The following is a 24759-nucleotide window of genomic DNA, read 5'->3' as shown; positions in this document are numbered from 1 at the left end:
TTTGTTTTTCACTATTATCATTGTAAAGTTGCACATATTTGTGGAAGTTTAGCAGCATACCCGTAATAGTTATTACACTGACTGATCTCTCTCCCTTTTTGTCCCTTTGTCCTGCTCAGGTGTTTCACAGCTGAGGAGTCAGACCCTCAGTTAGAGTAACAGTTGTGCTGATAGGGTGGAGATGGAGCAGTCTAGCTGCAGGTTGTCCTCAGGACCTCTGTCCCAGGCGGCCCAGAGGATTCTGGCTGTTCTGCAGGCCCAGCGTAACTCCAACAGTCACAGGCCAAGTCAGTCAGGACACAATTAGAGAAAATCTTACTTAAGCCTCTTGTGGTATATTATGGATAAGAAAACATAACATGTATATTATTCATGTCATTGCTGTTTTTTTTTGTCTCTGTCTGCAATTCCCTGACATCAGACATGTTAGCGCTATTCCAATTAATATTTTCTACTTGATTCAACGTTATGGTTTGATTGGCCTCTTTGAATCCAGTAGGAAACAATATTATAGCTAAGTAACATACTGTATACTTTAAATTAGATCCTATAACATGAGATACTGTGTGTTACTTTTAGCCTTTTGTAGGTTTTGTGGAGTGAAACAAAATTCTACGAAAAAAAAGTATTCTTGATAAATGGCAATCACAGACTAGAGAGGGTCTTCCACTAACCAGAAGGTCAGTGGTTGGATCCTCCAGTTTGCAAAGTGTCCTTGGGTGTCTGATTAGCCCCTGACGGTGTATGAATGGTGTGTGATTGAAAAGGTTCTTTGTATAGAAGTGCAGTTTGAATGGGCACTTGTACTTTAAAGCGTTGTGAGTGGTCGATAAGACTCTAAAAGCACTACATAAATACAGTACCTTTGACAGTACTGTACTTCTTATATATTCAATTTATTAGAAAATGTGCGACTTCATTTTGTGGGCATGTGTTGTATGTATTAAGTGTGAAAGAAGGACACGTGATGGAGCATTAACAGGTCAGACTAGTTTTTAATGTTTCTGCTGCTCAAGTAGACACTGAATATGTATTATTTACATTTTTCATTTCTCTGTTATTACCTTGGAGTTTATATATCTCTTCCCCGTGTTGTGTATGTGGTAGTGGAGAGGTTTTATGACAGCCAGAGGGAGCCTTGGGTCCAGAGCAGCAGCAACATGAATCAAGAGGAGAGAAAAGACAGAGGCACAGATCGGTAAATCAAATCAAGTGAAGCAAAGGCTTTACACAGTTATCCTCACATGCACTTGGGTTCTGTTAGCGTATCCATTTTGCCAGTAAATGTTACACTTGTGGTTTTCCAGAGTGGAGAATTGCGGCGGCATCCCAGTCTGCACAGTCATGGCAAACATTAGCAGTTTAACATTTTATTAAAGTGCAAGAGCAGAGGATTTTTTAATCACAGTATTTGGTTGAATTATTCTCAAATCTCCAAAGTTAATATATTTTAACTGTTAAAGTATATAAATGTGGCTTATTTATATGCTAATACCATAACATCCTAATCCTGAATGCTCTTTATGAAACTGTAAAATATGAGAAGTGAAGTTAAGCCCCTGTTCCCATGTAACAATTCAGGCCGTGGTCCAGACCCCAGGTGTCCTCATTTCCAGCCTCTCACCACGACTCCTCCAGTGAGAGGCAGATCTCTCAGACCTCGGCCGACTATCAGTGCTCGCAGACACCAGAAAGCTCCCTGTCATCCCAGGCCGCCTCCTGTTCCTCCTCCTCCTCCTGCTGGGATCCCACACTCCAAAGGGAGACGTCTCAGACTGAAGCCCGTTATCAGTGCTCACAGGCCTATTCCCACAGAAAGCACTCCAAACCCCCTTCTTACCAGTCCAGCCAGGCTCCATCGATTCAGTGTGAGGCAGAAACCTTCTCCCATAGAGACAGATACAACCTGTCTCTCCAAATACCACCAAGGCTTTCTGAACATCAGTGGAGAAAGTAAGTAGTAAGGGTATTTAAAGTATTTCATTATGAGGTTTAAAGGCGTCTATCTACCTTTTCTTCTGTATTACTTTGGCTGACGTGAAGAGAATCATTCTCTTTTCTCTCTCACAGCAACACTGAAGAAATCAGGCCATCTTTCATCCTCAGTCTTCCTCCAGACGATAGGAGTCCTGATGAGGTATTGTTCCCCACAGTGGAAAACCCAGATACCCATAAAGAGGAGCCTGTTCTGGTTTATCAGCCAGTCTCAACCTGTCATAGCACAAGTTATGATACAGACAATAGCACATCGGGTCCCCTGAAAGATGCAAAAGGCTGGAACATCCTCAGAAATGAGCCAGAAGACGCTGTAGCTTCAGACACTCGCCTCAAGGGCAAGCAACTTCTGTCTGACCCCACTGAAGAGGCCACTAGTGGAGGAGAAGATGGGCGGATATTATATCTGCAATCAGAGGCTGAAACAATCAAAACTGGAAGGACACTTTTACCTCCCAGTCATTGTGTAACAAGGCAAGAGACACGCTGTTATTCAAATTCACCCAAGCTGATGAGACATGGAGATGTGCAGGAAGATATGGAGCAGACACTGGATGTGTCTGAGGCAGCTTCTGGAAAAACGCCAGATGGTGAACATGAAATACACAAAGGAGCAAATGGGGTTAAGTATAAAGAGACAGGACAAGTGGATGCAACCCTACAAAATAAGACAGGGTCACCCGATGAAATGAAAGGACGTCTACTGGGAACCAATGAGATCACCAGTTTAGGGAGGAACTTGGCATCTACAGCAAGTAATATGGACAAAAGCTTCCTTTGTTATCCTGAGGTTGCAAAGTCAGGGCAGAAAGAAGATAATGATGCTGTGTACAAACTTAATACACTTGAAGTCAAAAATGTTGAGCATCCACCTGTCGTTGAGAGTAAGGAGATACCAGTGGGATGTTATACTGGCAGACCAGAAAGGGCAACCCACACAGTGAACCCAGAAGGAGCACTGGTGCAGTGTGAGCCCAACACATTAATCCAGTGTGACGCCACTGCTGATGACCTGGACAGGGCCACAGAGAGAAGAGTAGATGAAGTGATGAAGAGTGGATTTGAAGTGGAAACTGAGAGCAGGACAAATTCAGGAATTCATACAGGGACTGAAGATGAGATGGAGACAGAACAGAGTTTTTCTGATGTCCAGATAAAGTTTGAGACAGGTCGTAGAGAAGAGAGAGAGTTACAGAGAAGAGACACTAAGCCAGAAGAGAAGGGGACGGACAGAGATGAGTCAGTGATGCTTCAAGAGGACAGGGAAGATGAGACATCTACAGGTAAATGCATTATTGGCAAAGGTAACATCTAATCTTAGTGAGTCTTTTGAAATTGTTGTTATTTTCAATTTTCCAGTATGACTGTCATTAGTTTCTAAATTGTTATAAACCGTTTTATTCAATAATTAAGCTAGAGTGTAATTGAGGGATGCACTTAGGTGAACTTGGTTTTGCTTTTAGATTATTTCAAATACTTTTATCTGCATGACTCGAGTTTATACAGTTGTGACTCATGTATAGTTCAACTACTCACCACTAGAGAGTGCTAGAATACTTTTCCATGTACACGCTGCAGGAGTTGCGCACCGCAGCACAGGCCAGCATCTTCACTTGATGTGGTCAAGTAGCCACATGAAGAATTCATTAAACAAGAGGGTCTCTTGAAAGAGCTCAACGATTAAGTATTTATTCGACCCATTTATAGGATCAAGAGACTAAGAATTACTAAACACTGCCCTTCTGGTCAAAGTCGCAGCCCTGGGGCTGTGTTACATCTATGAGGAGGGGTATGTGGAGTTTCGGGTTTTGAATATTTTATCAGAAAATGTGCCAATATCGCATTAAAGTCCAGGAAGATACTCTTAATGTCAAAAGTTTACAGGCCTCAGGTCACGCAAACATAATACATTTATATTTGGGTTTCATTTATTGTGAAAATTACTTGTATAAAGTGGGTTTATTCAGCCCCAAAACCACTGTGTTAATATATCATTGAACTGAAATCAAGATTGTGTGCATTGTTTGTGATGCTAGTGTCTGGTTCAAGGGGAAAAGCAGAAGAGCTAAGTGTTTCATCTTGTGCCAAAAATCTTGCTCGTGGCTCTCAGCCATCTTTCTTTTTCAATCTGAGTGGCAGTGATGACAGAGCAGTGCTGAAGAGACTCAGCACTGATGAGAGATGTTGTGTGCCTGCTCACCTTTCAGCTGCAGGAAGGGAACTTGAGTCTCAGCAGCTGAGACAATGCTGAGTCAACACACACACACATACACAAACACACACTTAGCAACACAAGTTGTGTGGTAATAAAATGTCAGTTTGATCTCAGCCAGAGTCAGTGTTGGCTGACCTTGTCCTGTCTCGCACCGCTGAGGTATCACACTGTGCAAGCGTCCACACATGCTTGCTCAAACACGTGCTTACACAACAGAGCCTCGTCATCGATTGAGAATGTGTCTGAAAAGTGATGATCAGATAGAAATGGTCTTACCTCCATCCCTGCAGAGGACTCGGGGAGAGAGCGCTGTCCCACACCGACGTCCCTGGAGTGTGAGGCAAGAGGGTCAGAGGTGAACGTGTCCTTTCTCCATCTGCACCATGGCAACGTGCAAGTAAGTCTGTTGAGCAAGGTCCCAGGTTTAGGACATTATTTACTTTATTTGAATACATAATGTGAGCAAGATGGGGGAGCACATGAGGCAGAGATCCAATGTTTTAATAAGTTAGTTTTTTACAAAGTCATCTTTTCTGAGACACATAAACTGGAGGAGAAAGTAACTGACTGCTCATCTTTTTCTACAGAAATACTGACACGTCTTTATGTTTCTCTGTTTGTATACGTCTCCCACTCTACAGCTGTAATCCCTGTATGTGGAGGCAGTGTGTAAAGCGTCAACACCAAAAAGTCCTGAAATATAAATCGCTGCATCCAAAAGGATTAGGCTTCCATTTCCCAGATGCACATAGAAATCAATCTGGCTTGTACGAAACAGTGTGCTGTCGGCAGTATTGCAGCACGCCGACAAGTGATAGTTCCCCACTGAGTCATAACATAATAAAAAAAAGTCCTGACACAGTAGTCCACGGTGGATATTGGCAGAAAAAGAGAGGGAACAGCAAAGGGACAAAAGTAAAGGAGAGGAAGGTTGGAAGAAGGTGTGGGAGTGAGAAAGAGCGGAATAGGAGGCTGAAACTATGAAGGAGAAGAAGAGATAGAAAGAGGAGCAGGACTTCACTGTATTGCAGCAAACACACCAATCCATTCTCTCTCTTTCTCCCCTCATACACTCCTTCATGCTCCACCACGGCCACTGCCGGACTTCAGGCCCTTCTTCGGTTTTCTATCTATATCCTGCAGCACAGCAGCCTGGGTTGTTGACGTCGTCAGCAGGAAAATGGGTCGTGTTTTCTGGGAAATGAGGAAGACTCTCCTCAGGGAGCTGAGTCACAGGGAATCCTACCTTCCGAGCCCACTGCTGACAAGCACACAGATCTGTGTGCATACGTAAAACTCATGTTCTACGAAGGTCCTCAGAAAACCCCACATTTTGGATTTAAAGAAAAGCCCAAGTGCGTGTGTGTGCACTTAGCGCTTATGCATAAATAGAGAGTGGGACTTTATGGTTATGAATAATGGAGGTGTTCTTGAGATGCTAGAAAGGTTACAGGGAGGTGAGGACGTGAGGATGTGCTTTTCAGAAATGGAGCTCAAATTTCTGTCCATCTTGTTCCTTCTCACCTTTCTACCAACTCAACTTTTTGCTCCTCTGTCCACTTGTACATTGGCCTGTGTGGGGTCGTACCACTCTGTTAAATATCACTTGCATCTCTTTAGGGGTTTTATACAAAGTACCATACTCATGACTATTAACTACGTATGAAAAGGTTTATTGACGTAATGGTTCAAGTGAGAAGTAGAGTCATTTTCTCAAAGACCTCGCAATCAGAGGAGTCGCCCTCTGCTGGTCAATCGAGAAAAAACTGGCACTTTTACATTGGCGTCTCTTTCTGGACCCAGAGTCTACGTCCATTTTTATATACAGTCAATGCATCTAACCTGTTCATTGACCCCTTTCTTATCCGATTGTGTCGTCTCAAATATTCATTGTCATTCAGGCGGTGTTTTTGTGTCATGAAAAATAAATAAGGGTGGATTTGTGTGGGTGTGTGTCTGCGTCTGTGACCCTGTCCCAGCTTGAGGCAGACTTGTCAGACAAGCAGTGTCTCGACTGTCTATGTTTTTGTCTGGGACAGAGCGCTGGAGGCTGAAAACGTTCAGCACTCCTCTCATCACATCATTTTATGCCCCTTCTCCCTTCTTGTCTTGCTTCTTTTAACTTTTTTTCTCTTGCTCATCCACCTGCTCACCTGTGAACTTTCTCGTCTTTAATACTCTCACAAATTCAACATTATGGAACCAGCCCTACACACGAGTGGAGTCGAGTGTAGGATTTAGGGGGATCTCTCAGAAATGGAACATACAGTAATATTCATAATTATGTTTTCATTCATTTAGAATAACCTAAAACTAGAACAAGTGCCCTCTGACTCAGCATTATCTCTTTTCTTACCTGTTTTATAGACCACCGATACAAGCGTCAGTGGGACCAGTTCAAGGACAGTACTGGCTCCAGCAAACCCTTTTGCTACTAGACAAAACTCCTCAGCAGTCCAGGGCTTGGCCTCTTCTGCAGTACAACCAAACAGACTGGGAAACTGCAACCCACTCTCTACTTTCCAGACTCATTTACATCAGCATCGTCTTTCCCTGTCCTCCCCTCTGAAGAGGAAACATGAAGCACTTCAGCAACAGGATAACGCTCTTCCCAAAATCTGCCTAACAAGGCGTCATCTAAAATGGAAACCACCTTGTTCCTCACAAGAAAAGGCAAGGGAAAGAGGAGTCAGGCCCAGTACCTCCGTCCCTGAACATCCAGTGGTTCCTCCACAACCACAGACTAATGACAGTCCTTGGCATGAAAAGGGAAAAGTAACAGAGGTACATACACACTCAGATGTCCCACAGCAAACTCGACAAAAGCGCAGTAAGTTGGAATCCACCAGGAATGTTTCCAAACTGACTCGAGCCTCTGTGACCTGCAAACTACCCCAGCACAAGCGGGCCAATTATGGGCCTGACCATGACACAAATGGATCAAAAACATCCCATGACTGGGCTAAGAAGACTGAAACCCTGACGTCCGACCCAAGAGTAAAGGCTTCTGGGAAGCTGAGCACAAACGAGAAGACGCAGATGCTTGAGAAGGCAGAGCAGGCCAAGACTCTGGTGCTGACTATGGTGTATCAGGACGGAGCCACACAGTTAGACCCAGAGCAGGTGAGCTCACTTCTCAGTGTCTCAACCCCTAGCTTAGGAACCACTGGTCTAATGGAATTAAAACACTTAACATCCATAGGTAGCATTAATTAATAAACTGTCAGTCATTTGTTCTAATTAATGGAGTTGCTTTCAAAGCTTTTTTAAACATGCTTAAGTTACCAAATGTCAGTAAAAGTGCAATAAAGTAATATAAGAAAAATGTATGTATACAACAATGCTTACCATTAGCTTCATTAACTGTTTGCCCGTTTTAATTTCCCTCTCTGATCCTCGGTGTAGAAGCTCCCTCCAGCAGCGTGTGGGCTCCTCGTGCTGATGATCGGGGACCATCTGGACCGCAGCACAGCGGAGGACTCTCTGGGGCCAAACGACAGTCTGGTCTATTTAAAACTGTCTGAACAAACACCTGCATGGGCCCAGCAACACACCCTCCAGAGCCAGGAGCTCTTCACTAGGTCTTTGTATTAGAGATATGTGAGAGAGAATAGGATCATGTGTGTGAGTGTGTGTTGTGTGAGTTTACAGTACATCCGTTTGTGCTTTTACATCCTTTAAAAAGCTTATGTGTGTGTTTGTAGGGATATGCTGCTACAGGTGCTTTCAAGACGTCAACTGGTGGTGTGTTATAAAGCCAAGGATTTGCTTCGTACGGCTCTGCAGTTTTACAAAGGAGAACTTACCTGTAAACAAGGTAAAGTATGATCTCTTATCAGGACACAGCACATATTGAAAACTGTTGAGTATCATAAAGAGCTTTCCTCTGTGCAGTGGCAGGTTGTCGTATCCAGGACCCACAGGTGTCAGGTTGGCTGCTGGATCCTGCCGATCCCTCCTCTTGCTTCCAGGATCTTCTCAATAAACACTGCAAAAGACCCAGAACAACACCTGCCCTGGGTGCAAAGAGGGTAAGTTAAACTGGGAATCCAAGCAAGGTCACTGGTTTCACTGTCAGCATGGTATATGCTTGTCCAGGCTGTCTTGTTGAAGGACACTTAAATAAGTCAATACTTGAGCCTGCTGTTCTAATTAATAGACAGCAGCTGGAATCCACATTTAAAATACAGCTTATACACCACAAAGCCCCACTTCTTTGTACCTGGGCCATCTATGCATCACTATGAACACAAAGAGGAAGTGAATCCATTAAGAAAGCTTAACAGGGCCTGCTCCTCTCCATTTACTCTCTTTTTCTATGTCTGTCTGTCCCTCGTACTCTCAGGTTTCTCAGATCATCTCCAGCCTCTCATCCCTCTACTGGCTTAACATGGAGCTATGCTCTAAACTGCAGGTCAGCGAATGTACACAAACACACTTGTACATCCAGAAGACACAGATCACTTTACTGACTGTTTGTGTGTCCAGAACCAGAGGCTGTGGGAGCTTTACTCCGACATGGAGCTGAACATGATTCCTGTCCTGGCAGGTGAGGACTTCTATGTTCTCCTTAACAACCCTTATCCAGTGCACTGGCTGATTGATTCCTCAAATTTGACTTGAAGAAACCTGTTCTTTTGTCTTAACACCCAAACCAGGGTTCTTCATTGAATGGAACCAGCTGTTAACTATATTTTCACTGGTTCACTGTTGAGGGTTTTGTGGATTAGTGAACGTCTGCTTGTGCTGTTTCAGCCATGGAGAGTCATCACATCCACGTGGACAAAGAGGCTCTGAAGAGAATGTCAGACCTGTTGGGGGTAAGATGATCATCACTGCAGAGAACCCCCCCCTGCTTTATCATCTCATGTTGTTTCAGTGTTATTAATAATCAGAGCAGAAACACTGTGGGTGATTTTTTTTTTTCTTTTCAAATGGCTGCTGGCAGAGGAGACACACTTATCTACTGCAACCAGGAGTTATCAGCATTCGCCTTGTGGTTAATGTTGATTTCCCACCAGAACACGGCAATTAACCAGGAGAAGTGTATTTAATCAGAATCCATTTGAAATGTATGAAAGGACTTGGAGATAATTGCATTTCACAGAATCTTCATTGAACAGTCTTCAGCTGACAGTCATTTACTTAACAGCAAACAGCAAATTAACCAGAATCCTAAAAGGTAGTTAGAAAACAAGAATCTTCACATAAGTCCTTGTCCTGAAAAGGAAAATGTGCCACATGAAGTAAAAGCCTTCTTGTGTTTATGTCAGACTTAATGGAAAAGCTTCCTTGGGATGCTAACTTTTTGCTAGCCTGCATATAATTATGATGTTCAGGGTCAGCTCCGATATTTACTGCATCATTTCAGAGCATTTTATTTTGGCTGCTGGAAACACGGTGCGGGACACAGCTGCTGTGTTTATACAGATGGGAGCAAACCAGTGGGAGGATGTGGAAAAACAGAATTTCTCCTTTTTTCCTTCTTGTGGGTAGAATTAGCGATGAGGTGGGTGGATGTCCTCCGGGGACCTGTCCTGTTTACTTACAGATAAAAGAGACGAGTGATCATATTCACACAAGGACAGACATACAGATGTTATACACATATATCGGTTTTGGGGGGGGGTCATAGACAAACGCACACTTACTCTTAAACACACTCACAACTATTGCATAGGACAGCAGGGGTGTCACGGTGGAGAGAGAGAGCGCGCTGGTGTCTTGTCGTGTTGCTATAAATAGGAAGGAGAGTCTGTCTCTTTCCTTCAAGAGGCTGTGCCGCAGGAAGGAGCATCACTGTCTGCCTCTGCCAACACACACACAGAGGCACTGAAGTTTTTGCAGACTGCTGCAGAGCTGTGTGTGTGAGTGTGTGTGTGTGTATGCATGCACGTGTGCTTGTGATTTTGTAATATGTGCCTGTTGGCGCAGTCATGCTCGTCCCCACTCTGTCTTGTTGGATTTCTTTTTATCTGAGCTGTCAAGTTCACCTGTCTGAGACAACGGAGATGATCCCTCCTGTCTGTCACGCTGCATCTTACAAACACGCTCATGTCCTCGTTTGTTTTCAACACAACCGTTTTCAAAACTCAGTCGGGCAAACATCAATTAATAAAACACTCTTTCAACTTCTCTCAGATGTCGTTAATATCCAGACTAGATTAGATTGAGATCCTTCTGTAAACATGTCGGAATAAAAGCAACATGAACGATTTCCACACCTTTGATGCAATTCAGTGAAAGTAATGATCCAAAATATTGGCTTCCATTGTTAATTGGATTGTAGAGACGCTTTACGACCCCCGGGTGGCTCTCTCTGAGGTTTCTACGTTATTTGTCAAGAGTGTTTTATTTGTTTGTTTTTCCTTATTCTTTGCTGAGGGTTAAGAACAGAGGATGTTGCACCTTGTTAAGTACTCCGTGACCTTAATTGATGCCTCACTAAAAAAGCTGGGAGAGGTAAACACTTGGACCTCAGTGTGTGATATACAGCAGTGGTTGTTCTTGCACGAATTAAGGGTTAATTCTAACCCTCCGAAAGGACCAAATAAAAACCGAGCAAATATCTATCCATCTATCTAGTCCCCTGCCTTACCTCTCTCTCTCTCTGTGTGTGTGTGTGTGTGTGTGTGTGTGTGTGTGTGTGTGTGTGTGTGTGTGTGTGTGTGTGTGTGTGTGTGTGTGTGTGTGTGTGTGTGTGTGTTATTGTTGCTTACACTCATTTCTAAGAGGCGAGCATTCAATATAGATGAGGCCGTCTGGAGCCTGCTCTGGGCAGAAAGTGAGAGACAGAGAAAGTACATATTTTGTCATTTGTCTTCCAGCTCCCTGACTTTTCTCCCCTTTCTCTCCTTCTCTGTCGCCTTCTATCAGTCCCACTGTTTGTCTTTCTCTCTCCACCCTCCTCCCTCATTGCTCTTTCATTGTGTCTGCCACGGTCCACCTCGGCCTGTCATGCTGTCAAGTTCTGTCACTCGAACTGTCTCACTAGGTCTGACTTGTGTCTGTTTGTTGCCACAGCCATTTTTCTCTCCTCTGCTGCTCACTCCTCTCCTCAATTTCTCTGGGTCTCGGGTTTTTCCTCGCTCATCTTTTTTTTTCCCATCTTCACACGGCGCCATTTGCATCATATTTCAACTATTTTCAAACATTTCACATGTGAATGTCTCCGTCCCTCCTACGTCCCCCCTCTCTGCCACTATGCTCCTCTTTCTTTATGGTGTCTCTTATTTCATCACCTCACATCAACCTCTCTTCTCCTTTTTGTTTTTCTATTCTTGTCCCTGTTTCTCTCTTCTCTTGTTCCCTTGGTTGCCTGTCAAGTTATTAACAAAGTGTGTTTTTACTTCAGTCAGACTTGTAATGAGCTGCTGGTTGTCTTGGCGTTAATCATAAAAGCATTTTCTTAATCCAAGCTCATGTTTGACTTTGCCCGTTAAACCTTGAATGTTCTGTCTCTGTGTCTGTCTCGCCTCCGACAGACTAAGATGAAGCAGCTGGAGCAGGAGGCCCACAGAGCAGCAGGACAAATATTCCTGGTCACCAGCAGCACTCAGCTACGAACAGTGTGTATACTTTCATGTGTACATAGGATCATGTGTATATCCATTCTCCTGATACTGTATGAACTGTTTACCTCTTCCTCTGTATTGTGTTTGTACATATACGTACTCTGTGCCTGTGTATGTTCTAGCTTTGTATTTTTCAGTGTTTGTTTTATGGATTTGTGGATATTGTGGGTTCACATTGTTTGAAGGTCCTGTTTGAGAAGCTGCGGCTCCACGAGCGCTGCGAGAACAAGAAACTTCCCAAGACCATCAACACACAGCAGCAGTCCACATCAGAAGCTGCAGTATGACACGCACACACACACACACACACACACACACACACACACACACACACACACACACACACATCAGTTTGATCCTCAATCTCAAATCTCAAATGTTTCATCGAAGAAAACCATCTCAGTCTGATTTGAAGTTTCAGTTTGTGCACTGACACATTCACAAAGATGAATCCACACTCACATAAACACTCTCAATTAATATCCTGTCACACCATTATTTCTTAGCATTTGCTACACAGTACAGTAAGAACACGTAAATCCGGAGATAGACCTACTTAGAGATTTCCTACTGAGCTCTTAAATTAACAATTTCTTCATATTCAGTATCTTTCTCTGTCTTATTTTGTTGTAGTTGTTGCAGCTTCAGGACCTGCATCCTCTTCCAAAGATCATTCTGGAGTACAGACAGGTGAGTCATGTTTTAGCTGCTTTTCATTCACGTGTCGACGAGTTTCTTTGCTCCTTCAAACCACAATCTTATCCAGATCTTTTGTGAGGAAGCTAGTGTGTGTAACAATTGATTCATAAATAAAAGAGGACCCTTTTCAGTTCTTTCCAACACCTACCCTCTGTGTTACTACTAAAATGTTTCTATTTTTATCCCCAGATTCACAAGATCAAGTCCACTTTTGTTGATGGGATTCTCTCATGCATGATGAGTAAGGTGAGATAGTTTCAGACAGTTTTATGACAAAGCTGTGAATGGATAATCTAAAATATACAAATATCAACGGTGCTCACTCTCACAAAAAAAGACTTACGATCCGACCAAACAGGAAATTTCACAATTTTGTATCTCTCCATTGTTCTCTGTGAGATTTGAAATCCTTTCATCTTTCCTTCTTGCGGCGGAAACAGCGAAAAACAAAACAATCAAATCAAAACTTGAGTGCTCGCTTCAGGCAACACGGACTCAACAGCTTTTGTTTTTCTTTACTCCCAGTTTGGTTCTGCTTTACTGCACAAGAACAGTGCTCGTACGTTACCAGATAAAACCCATCTTGCTGTTTTGAATTGGCAGAGAAAACTGTCGCACACTGTCTGGTTGTCGCTCTGTGGGATTCGTTCGACTCTGAAAGTGTGCAGCAGCTTGTGTTTGTCAATCTGTGCTTACTCAACTCTGCAAATGAGCCTGTCTGGCTCTGTCGAGACCTGTTTGGCTTCTGGTGGTGGTGATTAATTTGGTGGTGGAGTGTTTTCTGGGTGCAGATAACAAAACCACATATAAATATTACTCATAACCTAGATATTAAATATGTGTTGTGTCATTTTTGTATTTAAAAGTGACTCTGCAATATGTGATTAAAGTTACTTGGCTGTTATTGGAGCATAATTAGCTGTTTACACTGCAATCATCGCCCAAAGTCAATTTATTTTCTACAGCTCAGTCTCACACTATAGTTTCCCAGTTGTCAGGCTCATACGTTTGGCTGCAACCAGATGTCTCTATTACATCACCTAACAGCAGCCCTGAGCACACTAGTGCTGTTGTAGGACCTGCAAATTGCACCAATGTGACTGGCTCCACAGTCTGTAAATAGCCTGATCAAACTGGGCCTCGGGCGGTTGCATGGCACCGCTGATGCCTGCCGGTCCAACAGCACAATCAGATGATGGGGATGAAGATCGCAGCTGTTTTCAGGCTGAACTGGATGGGAATCAGCGATATGAAAACACACTGATCACTCTCTGATATTTATTCTGTGAGAATATTATAATTGTGGTTGGCAGAATGTTAATTTTGTGCCTCAAAATGTTGTTTAAGTCTCTATGTGATTTTTTTGGTATCTGACTATCTCTCTCTCAACAATCCATCAGAACTACATTTCCTCTACATGGTACCAGACGAGTGTTGTGACTGGGAGAATCTCTGCAAAACACCCAGTAAGTATAGCCTGTCTTCCGTCCTTTCACATTACGTCAGTCCTGATTTCTGTGTCTTTAGCTCGTGGTAGGAGTTCTTCAGTCGCTTCTTCAGGCTCCTCTGCCCTGCATGTGCCGGAGCTATGGAGCTGTCCATGGTGCTGAACCGGACTGGGAAGTGGGTGCTGTTTGGCATCTGACAAACCAGGTTCAAATCTGAAAACACTGTTAACTACACACTTTTGCAAATGGAAAATGTCTTAAAACTAAATATAAATCTACTTTCCAATTTTAAAATCAGTTAACAGCTCATGGAAGGAACCGAGAATCATCTTAGTGAAAACTGGATTTTAAGAACTTGACATTTTTCATATTCAGGGCCTAAAAAAACAACCTTTGGCGTTCTGAGAAGTGTTCTGAGATTTGATGTCTGGTTGTGTTTCCCATCCACACATAACATCTGCTTTAGTTCGATTCCAACAAAACAGAAGGAGGCTGTCTGGGCTTGTTTGAAACAGAATATTGTTTTCTTCCTGTTCTTTGTTCTTTGCCAGCTTGTTTCTTTTTTCCCTTTCTGTTTTTCCCGGCTTTGAAGGACACCCCGAATGGAACTCACTGCATAATCATTAGAAACGCATGAACACACATAATCCTAAATTATTGACTTGAGAATTGGCATGAAAACAGATGTTTTCAGAGGGAGGCAACTTGTTTGAATGTGTGTGTGTGTGTGTGTGTGTGTGTGTGTGTGTGTGTGTGTGTGTGTGTGTGTGTGTGTGTGTGTGTGTGTGTGTGTGTGTGTGTGTGTGTGTGTGTGTGTGTGTGTGTCTGAGTCTGTTTGTGTTTTAAAAATCATTAAAAGTTTTAGGGTGTAGTACAGGGTACCTTATGTAGCTGAGATCATGGAGCGACTACCACATTCCCTGTTTCTGTCTCCCAGTTGATTACACCTCCAGACACAATGTGCGACAGAACACATAGATGAAGAACAGACAAACAAATGCTTTGTCTCTTTTGTACTTGTCAACTTTGATATCACCTTCTCCCTTACTACCTCTCCTGCTCTCTATCCCCTCAGTGTGGGGCGGTCGATAGCTCATTTCGACATTACCCAGCTGTCAGGGTCCAGAGGTTCTGTCTGTGAATACTGGTCGCACACACACACGCACACGCACGCAAACACACACAGCTGGGGAGACAACTTTTCTAATCTCACTCAGCGACTGGGGACCGGTGTGAGCCACACAGTAAATTGATCATGCTGCTGCTAAATGATATACGACTGTTGGGCAGCTGTAATTTAGCTCAGCTCTGTCCCCTCTGCTTTAATGCAGGTCTGGGATTTGGCCGAGCATCGTCCCATTTAGTGTTTAACGTGTTAGTGTGGATGACAGTTTGGTCTTTGACTTTTATAATGTGCCATAGTTTTAATTTGTTCACACTGGAAGTGATAAATAATACAATATAGTCTTTAGAAGAAGTAACAGATTCAGCTCCGTACGAATATGATAGTATTGTTATTTATTAAAATTTCAGAATCTTCTTGTTATTTTGCTCTAACACTTAAAGCTTAACCAAAGACAGAATAAGATTCACCTCTGAAATCAGATTACTAACCACAATTAAGAGATTCAACTAGTATGACAACAGTCCTACACAGTTATAAAATCCTAAATATAATGAATGAAATCATCCATAGAGGGAAAATACTTGTTAGACTGATTGATTGATTGATTGACATGAAAATATAATTTCACCATTAGTGATCCAGAAGAGAGAGGAGCTCCCTCCAGCCTTTTTCCCTTTCCTCAAATAAAATGAATTATTCCAGCATATAAATGAAGTTCACTCATAATTATTCTCATCGTAATGTGGAGCCGTGGTTAATTTGAGACTCGCTCAGTGATCACCCTCACGTCACATTCTGTTGCTTTGCTGGAAAAAAAGCTGCAGATTATTCAGTAGTTTTTAGTTAAGGGAGAAAAAGGGAGCAGCTCTGCCACTTGTACAGTTCACATGCACATACATATGATAATGAGCCGTGTTGCGGATGTGGTTCAGCTTTCATCTGTGGGTTCGATCAAGGTGAAGCCAGACTGCAGCAACAAAGGGGAGCCTGAATTAAAGCAGGACAGCCAATAAAACTGGTGCTGAGTTTAAAGCACTGCAAGCAGTGAGTCTCACTGCAGAGGGACGTGGGGGGTTCTCTACTCTGCCTGTTTTTATCTTCTAAAAGCACAAATCTGAGCAGCTTGCGAGACTCAGAGTCCGTTTCTCCATCTCCAGTGTTTCTATCTCTGTGTTCTTTGCTTCTCCCCTTTTTATTGTCGTATTCTGTTTGTTTTTTCAACTCCCTCACTATTAAATTCTCTATTTTTCTTTCTTAAATTTTAATTCTCTATGTACATACCCATGTCTTTCTTGTTCTCTCCTTCCCAATAGGGATTACGGTACCTGGACTTTGTGTAGCGGCCGATACCAGTGCATTTAAAAGGAAAACTTATATATATATATATATATATAATTCTTTCATCTGGCTTACGCTACACGACCGGAAATCACAAGGGCTGTTTTGGAGCATTGATGCAGAAAAGAAAATTGCCGTTTTATCTGGTTGAAACTAATATACTTTAAAGATGTGGCATCGGATCAATACAGAGATTTACGCACTCACAGATGCTTGACCCGTATCGGTATCAGAACATCTCTAATTAACACTATTAATGGTGTAATAGTGAATCCAAGTGGTGCCAACACCACTGAACTTCCTCCCTCTATACCTCCATGTTGGTGCACTCAGATTTCTGGGTCCTTTATGCAGTGCACCACAATGTATCATCTGCTCTGCGTCCTCCTCTCTCTCCGCTTAGCTTGTGCCTGAGTCCTTTATGGCGCTAGAAGATTTATACGCTCATGCCACCCACAAATGCACCAAACTCAATCACTCCCTCATGCAAATACACTGAGAACAGATGGAAACATGCAGTGGTGCTGTCAATTTGAGATTTATGACAAACAATTTTTTCTCATCTCAATTTCTCTCCGTAACACATTTTTCTTGTGTCCACGCGTTTTCACAGCGACTCATTAAAATCTCATAATTCAACTTGGGGAATTCTACCTCTAGATTCAGAGCACATTTACCTCTCTCCCTATAATTTAACCACAGTCTAGAGTTACAACAACTCTAGACTGATCACGTTTCTCTCATATCCTGACCAAAAATATTTGATATGGCAAAGAGTTTTTTGTGCCTCCTCCCAAACTGCGAGCTGAGCTTCCTTTACGGCTTCTCAAGCACTTTTATGTTGGTTTAGGATTACTCTGCATTTAGTCATTAAATGTTTTACACTCACACAAAGCCCTCTCAGGCTGATCTCAGCACTTCACTGAAGAGTGTGTCATGTTCTCTGCTGACTCACTGGCAGTGTTGAACACACTGTAGTGCATACACACAACTGAAAACACAGACAGGGACACATTCGTGTATATACAATATATATATGCATATATTCATCATTTAATTTATCACTGTGTGAGCAGGAAACCCCTTCCCCTCTGGGTCTTAGTGCCCTCCAGTCACCTCAACAACTAATGGACATGCTGGTTGTGGACTTTGTGGCCGCGTGCAGATCTCTACACTCTGCGCAGATGCATTTTGTGGTTGCTGCGGAAATGGAAACAATGTAATAGTGTGTGTGTCTGTTTGTATGTGGGCACAAACAGGGAGTGTGCATAAAGACATCCATGTGTATTTGTGGTACGTTGGGCATGTGTTCTGTCATGAGTCATTAAATTTGTGCAGCGTGATTAAATTACCCCACACCAGCTCGGAGATTCAGTCGTCCCCATCTGTTTCACAAGACATTGCTCCTCTGAGACTCGCTCTGTATGTCTGTGGGCCAGATTTACACTCATGTGAGCGCAGGGTGAATTTGCAGTGCGCCGTTCATTCAATTTGTGCTCACACTCTGTGTGTAATTAGTGGCAGATGCACCAATGTATTAGTGTGACTCGCTGATCAGTCCAATAATTTTAATAAATTAATGTAGATAAACGGTTGTGCGGTCGATTGTGAATTTATGATGCCTGCACAGCTATAATCCTGAGTCAGCAGAACGAGAGGGCACATCCATGTTGTAGGAAACAGCTCAGACCCTTTATTCAGTCATGGCTCTGGCTCCTGGGGCCGAGCTGACAGGCTAAAACAGTAGCTCATTACAAAATCAGCCCCTGCTGGGACGACCTGCTGCAGTTCACTGGTGGAAATAACATAGAGACGCTGCATTAACACAAAAAGGTTTCAAATAATTTACATAAACCACAGAGCAACTTTAGGGAAAATACTTCTGCAGGTTTTAAAATCATACATCATCAAATTGAGGGCTGGTGCATCTTTGAGACCAATATATCAACCTAAAGATGTCCCCAAATCCACTTGTTCTAAATCCCTCATACACTGAGGCCAATGATTCAGTTATATGATGAAAGTTATGTTTTATTATTTTAGTTTTAGTTAGTTTTAGCGTATCAGCCCCCAAAAATCTGGCATTATCCAGCCCTTTCCCTTTGTGAAGACTTATAGTGCCCTGGTATGCATTTTACCTGCATATCTCATCCAATGCTAATCCAGAACCATGAATCCCTGAGTCAACAGCACTCACAGGTGCTTTGTCACCTAAGTGTCATTGTCAGGCTCCTGTCGGGTCCCAGCAGAACCACAGGAGGACCAATCGGAGCAGATTGCAGGTTCATTATCAGGCTATTTTGTTCCCGTATTTGCACATGAGGAGGACGTTAAAGAACACAAACAGCCGGTTGTTATGGAGAATCAGGAATGATGCTGCTGTCCGCGGTTTGAGTCATGGAGAGAAAACAACAGAGGAAACAGGCTCATCTGCATGATTCAGTGGCCCATTCAGAGTCAATGAGCCTGGGAGAGGGTGTCGCTGTGTTTGGCACACAATGGCTCAGGCATATTTTCAAGCAGTGTGTTTGTTTTGTGTCTGACAGTCCAGGAATATTTATGTTGTGTGTGTTTTTTTTTAATGTGTGCAGTACACAAGTATTTGTGTCAGCTCGGTATAATTCATGCACGTTGATGTAATTAGGGGGAGGAACAACAACATCAGCCGCCATTTAATGGAGCCTCTCCTGCGGAGGTGCTCATGTGAATCTGTTTGTGTGTATTTGAATGTGCCCGCACACACTGTGCGACTTCTATCTCGCGCTCTCTGCGGTTGAGATCCCAGCTCTTTCTGCTCCAGTACTTCAACTGTCATAAGAACCGCTTGAGTTTCAGACATTTAGAGAACAGAATAAATCAAATCCAAGGACGTGCGCTCGTGTGTGCGTTTGTTTCTGCACTTGTTTGGACCCTCGCCAGTCTCTCTCAGTCTGACTCCCACAGTGTCCACTAATGAACTGGTTCTCTGTTCCTCATGCACAGTTAGGGTGATAATGACTTAGCTGACACACAGAGCAGGCGTTTGTGTGAGTGTGTACTGTGAGTTCTCCTTCGTCTCTTTTATTTATATTTGAGTGTAAGACGGACAGTATGTACACGTTGCTTCTGTGATTGTTTCTGTGTCCTCCTGTGACTGATGTGTGCAAATACATGTGTGCTGAATTTCTATTGATACCTGTTACTGGTGGTTGGTGTGCTCAAAATGTGGTTTCGAAATAACCAGTCAGTCTCCGTGTTGTTTTTTTCTGGTTGCCGTGGTTACTATCCTGTGTGGGGAGTAGCTTTGGAGACAGTTTTGGAGCTCAGTGGAAAGGGGGGTTTTACTCGTTCAAATTCTCTTTCTCTGTCTCTTAAGTTTGAGTGTAGGAGGGGATGCAGGGAATACATTTGCCCAGTGGGTGGCACCGTCACTGGAATTGCGGTAGGAGCAACATTTCACTAGTAGGTTCTTCTGGTCACTGGTCCATTTGGACTGTACCAAAGTTGTAAGTGCTCGTGGCATCACAGCATATATGCACATCTACCTTTAACACGTTCCTAATTGATTATTAGTTGTGTGCCTGTTGTTAGGCCCCCTGACTTCCTGCTGGCTCTGTCTGACCTGTCATCTTTAGCAGGTGCCTGCAGGCAGGAAGGGATTGTTAGTGTAATGTAAAGGAACCTGGTTAAACCTCAGGTGCACTCTGCCTGGTTCCAGTTCATATCAATGTTTTTATGATGCAACACCACCGCATTCAGAAGCTCTCACTCACACATATACTCCACACACCTCTGACACAACTAGCTGTTATATTTTTAAAAAGTTATCTCATAAATAAAACACTTATTCGGCACATTAACCTAAAATGCGGCTCCTCCCCTTGTCGCAAATGTCCACGATGTGTGTGTGACAGCAGGTATTGATTATGGATGTTTATTGTCTGTAGGCTCCTGTGTGTGTGTGTGTGTGTGTTTAACTGTATTGTCAGCAGTGAGCAGAGCAAGCTGACCTGGGCTATTTTATGTTTTACAATTCCTCATTCATCCTCTCTCTCTCTCTCTCTCTCTCAAACTGCGGTGATGCATGCGCAGTACAGTCCCTCTGCATCTCTGCCGTTTAATCATTGGATTCTCATTTTGTTGATATTATATTTCTGTCTTTTATCTCCTGATCTCCGTCGCTCTCTCTGTCCCGCCTTGCCGTCTCCTTGATTGTCTTTTCATCCTCTTTTCCTTCTCATCCCTCCTTTCACCCTCACATCTGACTTTCCCTTTAAAAATATCTCATTGCATATCAAAACACACGGCACCACTCACTTTTACATAAGAATAATCAACAAAAGCTATAAACAGTAGGATGGTTACTTCCTAAATGTGTTGAGCTTCATCCTCTCTTCAAACTGTTTGTAATCTGTAAGGTCTGAATTCTGATCAGTTTGATGCAGCTTGGACTGTCTTTACATTTGCATTAGTTGTCTTCTGTTGTCTTTCCTGTGCAGCACACTGTGTGTACTGTTGTGTCTATGACGTGTTGCAGCAGCAGAGAGAAAGTTGTGTATAAGCTGAAGAAGGAGGTCAGAGTGTACCCTGGACAAATTAGTGTGCTGACAGTGTTTCAGGTACTTCACTGTGCTCTGCATACTATATGTTGTTTGTGTGTGTGTGTGTGTGTGTGTGTGTGTGTGTGTGTGTGTGTGTGTGTGTGTGTGTGTGTGTGTGTGTGTGTGTGTGTGTGTGTGTGTGTGTGTGTGTGTGTGTGTGTGTGTTGTGTGTCCTGATTTATGCTGCCGTCACTGCGCATGATGGGAAAGCTGAGCATTCAAATCTGACACAGCGAATCACCTGTCACATCACAGGGCAACACACACACACACACACACACACTCATGCACACATTTGTAATTACCTGCACCGTCTGTCATTCACTCTGCCCCAAATACACACTGCAGGTTATTTATCTAACACAAAGTTTGTGTGTGTGTGCATTAGGGGGCTGGTGCCTGGTCCCTAATGTATCGTCTCCACTGTCCACACCCTGTCACTGCAGTCCTGTCTTTTCATATTCTCTCTCTCTCTCCCCTCTCTCCCTCCTGAATAATGAATGAGCTGTGGAAACAGAGAGCTGTTTCTGTTTCTCTCCGGATCTCACACAACCATGCACAGTCACTGTGGGCTCGACCGAACTACATGCACAGTTGTATTCTGAACACGATGGAAGACACTTAAGTTATTGTCTGTGTGTGTGTGTGTGTGTGTGTGTGTGTGTGTGTGTGTGTGTGTGTGTGTGTGTGTGTGTGTGTGTGCGTGTGTGTGTGTGTCAGAGGGCAAGTTTCCATGTCCTTCTCTTAACCTGCCTCATTCTTAATGTTGTGTGTATCTTTGTGTTGGTGTGCAGGGCTTAAACTTTTAACTTTCCCCTTATACATACTCCCAGACCTTGTACTGTGTGTGTGTGTGTGTGTGTGTGTGTGTGTGTGTGTGTGTGTGTGTGTGTGTGTGTGTGTGTGTGTGTGTTTAAAGGGTGGTTTTAGTGGGATTAACAGGGATTAAAATGGAACTGCTGAGTATGAACCTGCTTTTTTCTTCTCCCCATCAAACGGTGTGTGTGTGCGTGCGTATGTGTGAGCTTTTTCCATTTTCCTCCTTCAGGCAGAATAAACCTGCATGCATGTAATTATGTGTGTGTGTGTGTCTTCATCAGCAGCATGTTAGATTACTCGGTGGGTCGATGCAGGGTGGGCATCAGATTCCTATTTTAAGACGTAGGTTTGAAAACTTCAAAGATCTGTAGTGTTGGCTGGAGTCTCGGGATGGATCTCTGTTTTTCTTGATCTTCACCAAGCAACGCAGCCCCGCGCCATTTAAATGCTTCTCCTTGTCATGGGACGTTTGGATACTTGGGAATTGGAAAAGGTGTTGACGAGGACAGGAGACTGGAATATACAACTCACACATCTCTGTCATAAAGTTGTTTTTCAGTTTTTTGCTTCAGAAAAAAGTTTGAGATACAAAGCAGCAAATTTTCCAGGCAGCAATAAACAAGAGTCCTAGAATTGCAAATAAGAAATGGCCTCATGAAATATGCTTTTGCAATTGAGCTGCATCATTATAAATTTAGGATCTGTTTTTTTTTACAGCTTGGTCTTTACTTGGGGCAGAATTCAGGATATTTCAGTATATGACCTTTCTCTCTTGTGCAGAAGCTATTAGTTCATTCATGTTTCCTCAGTGGGGAATAAATTATCTGTACAAAACCCACTTCCATCGAGTAATGAGAGACTGTTACAGTGTCTACACACTAAATGAGGCTGTATTGTCAACTGGAGCCTGCTTACAAAAGGTGTTTTGTCTCCAAACTAGAACTTCCAGGCGCTGCCCAGACAGCCTCTTCAAATCACCAAGAAGCAGTACATCCAAGGTAAGGCACACACAGACACACACAGACACACACAGACACACACAGAAACACCCCTCCCACATGTTGTGGAGAATGAGACAGTAATAGATGTTGTTGATGAGCAGGGAGGTGGAGTATATGACGATAGTAGTCGCTATGGGAAATGAATCATTAAACAGGAACTTCTAGCTGTGCCGAATTTCCTGTTTTTTCAAAGGTTCAGGGATCACATGTAAACTGGAAGATGACTTGCTGTTCAAAAATATTTCAGCTGCACCATTAATGTCACCATTAACGTTCAAAGCCCTGGTCCATCCAAGTCTGATGTCATGGCTTTATGTCCTTTGATAAACGATCAGCTCCTAATTAAAGATGGCTGCTTGTGGTGTTGTGAAGTCATCTCCTATCTGCAGCGCTGCACTTATGACTTTCCTGAGGTGCAGGATTAGCCGTCTGACAGCATTTCTCCATTTGTTAATGAATAAAACATCCTAATGTGTTGGCTTGGCCAGGCCACGTCGACTCTGCCTCCAGTCGTAGCTGCGGTGGTCTCACCCTCAACTTTACACCTCTATTTCTGTCCCCTGCTCTGTCCCTGCCTCTGTCTTTCTCTCCCGTTCTCTCTCTGTTTGAGGGATTCGTAGGTGCTACCATCAGCACTCCTGCTCCTCACTCAGATTCCCAAAGCTCCTTGTCATCAAATCTTCTTCAGTCCGTCCTGCACATCGTCCCTCCTCTCCCTCCTGCCGTCTGTCATCCCCGTATCACTTCTGTTCTCGTGCCTTCAGGGGAGAGTTTGCAGCCTTAATCACCACTGATTACAGTGCAGTATTTGTATCTGTGTGTCCTGAAGCTGCTGAAGAGCTGTTTTCACCTTGCTGACATAGGATGTGATAGCTCATTGTACTGGACCTCATCAGTGCGGAGTGCAGTGATAGACGGATCCTCATTGGATTCTGATTTGTGTCTAAATGCGGCGATTTGGCTCCACAACTTAACTAAGTTAGGTGTATTGACTCTTTATTGCTGCACTAAGTCCCCAGCTGCTCACTGTCAGTGTTTCTCTGAGTCTGTCTGTGTCACTGTCTGTGTCACTGTCTGTCAACCACACAAACACACACACAATGTATTTATTATCACAATCTATCTGTTGTGATCGGCTGTGAGAGACAGTGCTGCTCCTTATATGGAAGGTCAACAACATGGAAGTGACACAATTAAAAATGCTTTGTGATAAGCTAAGTGTGTGGTGTAACACAACTATCATTTGCTGAACACTGTACATTGTCATGGTTTAAATGCAGACAACCTGAAAAATGTAAAAACCTGCACAGCGGTTACTGGAGGGCACTAAAATTAAGTTCACGCATTTTAAACAGCAGCGACTGAGGCGTGATGTGGTGAAGTGCTCCTCAGGGGTCTGTGCTTGGTCCCACAGGAAAGGAGGAGGAGGTGGTGACAGTTCACCCCCGAGCCATGTTCATCCCTCAGAAGGGCTGCACCTTCCTTGCTGCAGGTTGGTCAAAAAATAAACTCACAACACGTTATTTTTTGATATCATTTCTTTTCTAACATTTTTGCCTGAATATATATATTTTCCCTGAAATATTTTGAACAAGACAAACCACTGTCTGTTGTGCAACTAACAAGTAAAGGCCTCACTCATAGACTTTAGTCACTCACATGGTTTGACACAAATTGATTTTTACCCTTAGCTGCTCTTCAGGCCGTTGACCCGAAGTTCCTGCTTCACAGCTAAACCACATTAGTTCTGCATTTATGGTTCAACCTTGTGGGAAGAGTGTGTCGGTCTGTTGACATCAGTCCATATTTCTCTTGTTCTTGTGCTGCTGTGTTTATTTACCTCCATGTGTAGCATCTAATCAGCGTAACTGTTTTGCCTCGGTTATATTTGTCGTTTCAAGTTTGTAACTTACAAAAAACCCTCATGTTGACACAAGCTCAGCTGGTCTGAGGTCACTTTGGGG

General features: G+C 43.2%; 1 protein-coding gene across 1 annotated transcript in view; it reads left to right on the top strand.

Annotated features, from left to right (window-relative positions):
* Positions 1-5893: 5893 nt before the first annotated feature.
* The window catches only part of poln (polymerase (DNA directed) nu), a 35618-nt gene continuing 16752 nt past the window's right edge, over positions 5894-24759 (top strand). Inside the window, exons 1-15 of the mRNA XM_035149714.2 lie at positions 5894-5902; positions 6578-7333; positions 7616-7791; positions 7915-8027; positions 8105-8241; positions 8556-8624; positions 8699-8759; positions 8966-9030; positions 11695-11778; positions 11970-12065; positions 12418-12474; positions 12673-12729; positions 13884-13949; positions 22735-22792; positions 24210-24287. Of these exons, the coding sequence (XP_035005605.2) occupies positions 5894-5902; positions 6578-7333; positions 7616-7791; positions 7915-8027; positions 8105-8241; positions 8556-8624; positions 8699-8759; positions 8966-9030; positions 11695-11778; positions 11970-12065; positions 12418-12474; positions 12673-12729; positions 13884-13949; positions 22735-22792; positions 24210-24287 (1882 nt within the window). The remainder of the gene's footprint in view (positions 5903-6577; positions 7334-7615; positions 7792-7914; positions 8028-8104; positions 8242-8555; positions 8625-8698; positions 8760-8965; positions 9031-11694; positions 11779-11969; positions 12066-12417; positions 12475-12672; positions 12730-13883; positions 13950-22734; positions 22793-24209; positions 24288-24759) is intronic.

This window comes from Hippoglossus stenolepis, chromosome 23, assembly GCF_022539355.2.
Source record: "Hippoglossus stenolepis isolate QCI-W04-F060 chromosome 23, HSTE1.2, whole genome shotgun sequence".
Lineage (NCBI taxonomy): Eukaryota > Metazoa > Chordata > Actinopteri > Pleuronectiformes > Pleuronectidae > Hippoglossus > Hippoglossus stenolepis.
Note: the sequence above shows the minus strand (reverse complement) of the source record. Positions and strands in the feature narration are given on the sequence as shown.